This window comes from Epinephelus moara, chromosome 8, assembly GCF_006386435.1.
Source record: "Epinephelus moara isolate mb chromosome 8, YSFRI_EMoa_1.0, whole genome shotgun sequence".
In the NCBI taxonomy this organism is placed as follows: domain Eukaryota; kingdom Metazoa; phylum Chordata; class Actinopteri; order Perciformes; family Serranidae; genus Epinephelus; species Epinephelus moara.
The window spans coordinates 45,429,616-45,435,008 of NC_065513.1; the positions used below are offsets into that span (position 1 = coordinate 45,429,616).

The window sequence follows — 5,393 nt, forward strand, 5'->3', positions numbered from 1 at the left end:
AGGACTGTTGGTCCACTGATGGACCCTGATGAGGACCGTTGGTCCGCTGATGGACCCTGATGAGGACTGTTGGTCCACTGATGGACCCTGATGAGGACTGTTGGTCCGCTGATGGACCCTGATGAGGACTGTTGGTCCGCTGATGGACCCTGATGAGGACTGTCGGTCCACTAGGAACAGTCTCAGTCGGGGGGCAGCCGTAGTGTTTAGTTGCGCCACATTCACGGGGACGGGCTGAATTTGTATTAAGTGTCCTGGAGGAGCTGATCTCTCGGGGACAGACTGTTTGCTGGTGGATTTATGGACCAGAGGATGAAGTGGTTGGAGGCTAAAACTACAAATGACAGACTTTTTGTCTCATGACCAGGGCTGGCGAGCTCACGACCATCAGGACTGTGACTCATCATCTCCAAAAGAGCAGCCGCAGCTGCCAGTGAGCAACACGCCGTCACCTCTGAAGTGTGGTTGTATTTTTTTTTACGTAGGTGGAGTCACTGAGAGAACCCTGCAGTTTATTCTGACATCACGTTGGTGACATTCTGATGTAAACAAAGCGAGCCAATGATGTCACTGAGGGTCCTCACAGATGTGTGTGTGTGTGTGTGTGTGTGTGCGTGTGTGCGCGTGTGTGTGTTCTGACCGTGGCCAGGCGGCTCTGATGGTTTTCTCCAGGACCTCCAGGATCTTGAGTCGACTCATCTCCTCAGGTGGGTCTCTGACTTCCAGGTATCCCAGCACCACCCACTCCAGCCGCCGCAGGTGTCTGCACACCGCCACGCCCATCCTGACCCCACACAACAAAACAAACACACCCTGAGACTCTGCTGCAACACAGCTGACTCCACCCGCCTGCACGTCAAACGCTCCTACCTGTCGATGTACAGAGGGAGAGCGGTGGCGTAGACGTGTCGCAGTGCCACCTTGTGCTCCGCCTCCATGTGAGTCAGGACCAGACGCAGCACATCGTCATGACGGCAGGGCTTCCTGCAGGAGGAGGAGGGGGCAAGAGACGAGGGGGGCTTCTCCAAAACCAACAACAGGTCCAACAAACAGGACAAGACAGACTGCAGAGACAGACAGACAGACAGACAGACAGACAGATGGATCCTTATATGAAGCTGATAAATTTACATGTTGGTGAAGTGAAGAAATATCAAACCTGTCTGAGGTCGATTTGTGAACTCAACATGTCTCCAGCTGTAAGTTGATATACTGTGTGTGTGTGTGTGTGTGTGTGTTACCTGGATGACAGCAGCCTCTGTAGTGTACAGGTGTTTGAATAAGGCCTGGTAGAGAACTTCTGCTCTGTTGAACTGACGCAGGTCTGCAGCAGGCTGAACACATCATCATCATCACCATCACCATCACCATCATCATCACCAACAAATGCATTACAACCATGTAAATGAAAACACTGTAAGAATAAAACAAAGTGACAGAGCTGCTTCCTGTTCAGTGTGTGTGTGTGTGTGTGTGTGTGTGTGTGTGTGTGCGTGTTCCCACCGTGTTGAGCACGATGTGGTGCAGACAGCGAACTCCCAGCATGCAGTTCTCTGGTCTGTAGTGGTCATTGAGGAGGAGTGAGGGGGGGAGGAGGTGGGACAGGTGAGGGGACAGAGAGGGACGAGTCACCTGCACACACACACACACACACACACACACACATATATTCAGGTTTCAGTCAGGTTGAAGTTTAAACAGGAATATAAAGAAAAGAATCAAGTACTTTAAACTTGTACTTGAGTAAAAGTACTCAGTTACATTTCAGTACTGCAGATTGTAGACTTCTGAGGGCCTGTGTCCACAGTGTCTTATTCAACTGTTGCTAATGAGCAGTGTGTGTGTGGGCAGCTCAGACAGGAAGTGCTGCGTCCAGCATCTCTATCAGAGTGTGACGTACATGTGCGTTCCCTCCGAACACGTCTGCTTTGAACTTTACTGAATCTTTGATGACATCACAGCTGAACAAAGGTCAAACTGACCTGCAGGAGCGTCCACGCAAACACCACCTTCACTGCTTCACAGCGCTGCCACGACTCCCTGAAACACACACATACACACACACACACACAGACTGTAAACAGGAAGTGTGGACGGCGTCTCCAGGAAGACAAACAGAAATTCAAACGTTGTGATGTCAGATTCTCACTTTGTCAGCTGAGGCTGCAGGACGTCCAGGATTCCTCCCAGAATTCCTCTGCTCGGCTGCAGGACGTCCAGGATTCCTCCCAGAATTCCTCTGCTCCTCCCTCCCTCCTCCTCCTCCTCCTCCTCCTCCACCTCCTGACTCCTGTCCCCCATCAGGAGGTGGGCCGAGTCTCTCCAGCCCCCTGCCCTCAGCAGCGCCTCCTGCAGGCTCTGAGCCGCTGCTCTGGAGGAGGAGCTGGTCCACGGCTGAACCTGAACACACACACACACACACACACACACACACACACACACACACACACACACAATGACTTCCTGCTCGTTGACTTTTACATCAGTATAAAAATGACTAGAAACCAACTTGTGTCTGAAACGTAAGAAAAGACTCGACACACGAGTCACTGGATCACCTGACTCGTAGCAGAGACCCTGAACGTGTCACACACACCTGTACTGTTTTCCTGTCAGACTCACCTGGAAATGAGTGACGGAGAACACACAGATGGGCGGGGCCACAGCCAGCAGCACACCAGTCTGACTGCCTCTGTTTCCCAGAGTTCCCAGCAGCGCTGTGAGGGCGGAGCATACTGCTCCAGCTCTGCTTGGGACGCTATGATAGGCTGCGGCCGGCAGAGAGCCGCAGTCGTCCTCACAGAGCGGCAGAGCTGCACAGCCAATCAGAGCACGGACCAGAGAGCTGTACGCCACCTGAAGCTCCGCCCACCCATCATCCTGACTGGCTGAGAACAGCCAATGGGGATCTGCTGCTTGAAGGAAACGCTCAACACGACCAATCAGGGAGCTCATTTCAGAGTCGGAAGACGAACCAATCAGCTTCTCCTGCAGCCGAGAGAGGAGCTCTGTGATTGGAGGAAGGGAGGGAGAGGGGAGGGGCTTCTCTGAGGGGGAGGAGGTGGGATGAAGGTCATGAAGTAAAGATGAAAGCTCCATACTGAAGGAGAAGGAGAGGAGGAAGATGATGGGAGGAGAGGAGGGAGATGATGGGAGGAGAGGAAGATGATGGGAGGAGAGGAAGATGATGGGAGGAGAGGAGGAAGATGATGGGAGGAGGAAGATGATGGGAGGAGAGGAGGAAGATGATGGGAGGAGGAAGATGATGGGAGGAGAGGAAGATGATGGGAGGAGAGGAGGAAGATGCTCATTAAAACAGTCACAGTTGCTGATTTTAAGCTCAGACTGAAAACATTTATTAAAAACAACGACATCGGTCAAATGAGTTGTTTTATTGTCGAACTGTGACGTCATGGCTCCTCAGATGATCTTTGTCCTCACTGGTTCTAATGGGTTTTCCTGACATGGATCCTGAACCAGTGGTTCAGCTGCTCCATGTTTCTCCTCAGTGTGAGGTCCACACACTTTAATATATTCAGCATCATACTGAGCTCGGGTCACCTTCTAACCCTTCTACAGCCTTCTGTAATGAAGTTTTGTTAAACTGTAAATCTCGTATGAATCCTGAGAGATGTGCTCACACACAGTCGCAGTGCACTGACGTCAGAATGAGCCTGGAACACGCTCAGTTTGAGAGTTAGCTTCTGAGCTAACGGAGCTAACGGTCTAAACAAACGTTAGCTTCAGACACTCCGAGACAAACATCACAAAACAAACAAACCTCAGTACACACTTAACAAACAAACCTCAGTACACACATAACAAACAAACAAATAAGCGTGTCTCGTTTTCCAGGCTGTAAAACAGACCGTTAGCTTCAGTGTTTGTTTGTTTGTTCGTTTGTTTGTGTAAACATTTTAAATTCATTCACTCACCGAGCAGCTGATGTTTCTTCCATCGACAACAAACAACAGATTTTACTTTATTAACATCTTTCCTTCGTCACATTCGCGGCAAACACACTGAAACTTCCGGAAGTTTTACCGAGCGGAAGTGTGTGTTCGCTTTAATACCTCCGGCCGGTATCAGCTCCATGTGAAAGGTTCCGCTCCCGGAAATGTTTTTTAAAATATTTTTTTATTCTTTATTGAGCAAACATAAGTACATTAATATTATATACACACAGAAGTAACCATACTTCTTTTTCACGAAAATAAAATCAATTATTTATTGTTAGTTAATGTCACTTTCTTTTATTGCTCTGTGTCATTTAAAGGGAGCTGACAATAATTATCAGTGTTAAAGGGTGAGTGTAATGAACTGAAGCTTCAGCCTTTACCTGTTGGCCCCGTTTTTGTTTTTAATGCTAAAAAAAATTCAACATAATGTTTATTTTCTGTCTATCTATCAGTGTATTTGAGTTTTATAAGCTGGAAATGACTGAAATAAACTAAAACAAAAATTATCTAAAACTAATTGTGCAAAAGAAATCTGTCTCTGCTTTATTACTTTCAAAACACAAAAAATGTTTATTTATGTCTGTTACTGAGTTGTTTGCCCGGTTTTCTTCTGATACAAAGTTGAACTTTCACCCCAAATATTCTGGTTTACACACAGTGATGAAATAAGAACAATAATATTTAATATCGTGTCTAAATCTCTCCGATGTCTTTTTTTTTTTTGCTCACTATATTTGATGCATGAAACCTCTTTAACCCTATTATTAGACAGAATTTATCTCCCAGCTAGCCAAACTTTCTGCTTTTTTTCTCAACTGTTGAGGATGATGAACCACCAGAACTGAATTTGTTCTTGTACTTGAATACTGTAATGTAATGTAATGTACTTAGTTACATTAGGCTCCCTATGTAGATATAAACATCTCATTCTGAGGGAACCAGAACACAACCATTCAGATTTTAAAATGATTAAAGAAAACACAACCATTAGATTTGATTCACTTTAAATCGACACACTGGAGCTTAAAATTTAACTAAATTAAAATAAATTAAAGCATAAATTAAAAAAAGGAGTCAACTCTGTGGTCATATTGAGACAGTGGCACAGAGAAAATAGTTCATTCTTTAAGGTGCCCGGTGGATCAGTGGGTAGAGCGGCGTCCAATGAAAAAAGGTGAAGTCATCACCACAGTGGTCACAGATTCAATTCCAACCTGCGGCCCTTTGCTGCATGTCGTCCCCCATCATCATCCTCACTGTGACCTGTGTCCACGTTTGGTCATGGACTTTCCACGTCCACATATGACGTCCAAGGTACCCTGGGTATGTTGGTTGTTGACGTTCTGGGACGCCGTGTCAACTTCAGCCTGTTACATGCATTGTCTGTTTTCAAAACACACTTCTGTTTTCACAGGAAATGTACAGTTTGCATAC

General features: G+C 46.8%; 1 protein-coding gene across 2 annotated transcripts in view; it reads right to left on the minus strand.

Moving 5' to 3' along the window:
• The window catches only part of tti2 (TELO2 interacting protein 2), an 8,511-nt gene extending 4,452 nt beyond the window's left edge, over positions 1-4,059 (minus strand). Inside the window, exons 1-9 of one of the 2 annotated variants that reach the window (XM_050051520.1) lie at positions 3,936-4,059; positions 2,623-3,100; positions 2,204-2,400; positions 2,150-2,161; positions 1,983-2,040; positions 1,504-1,632; positions 1,242-1,334; positions 871-1,064; positions 641-784 (exon numbers count right to left, since the gene is read on the minus strand). In XM_050051520.1, coding sequence (XP_049907477.1) covers positions 641-784; positions 871-1,064; positions 1,242-1,334; positions 1,504-1,632; positions 1,983-2,040; positions 2,150-2,161; positions 2,204-2,400; positions 2,623-3,100; positions 3,936-3,958 — 1,328 coding nt within the window. In that variant the 5' untranslated portion in view covers positions 3,959-4,059. Of the gene's footprint in view, positions 1-640; positions 785-870; positions 1,065-1,241; positions 1,335-1,503; positions 1,633-1,982; positions 2,041-2,149; positions 2,401-2,622; positions 3,101-3,935 lie in introns of both variants that reach the window. The other variant, XM_050051519.1, reaches the window with a different exon arrangement.
• Between the last annotated feature and the right edge of the window lie 1,334 nt (positions 4,060-5,393).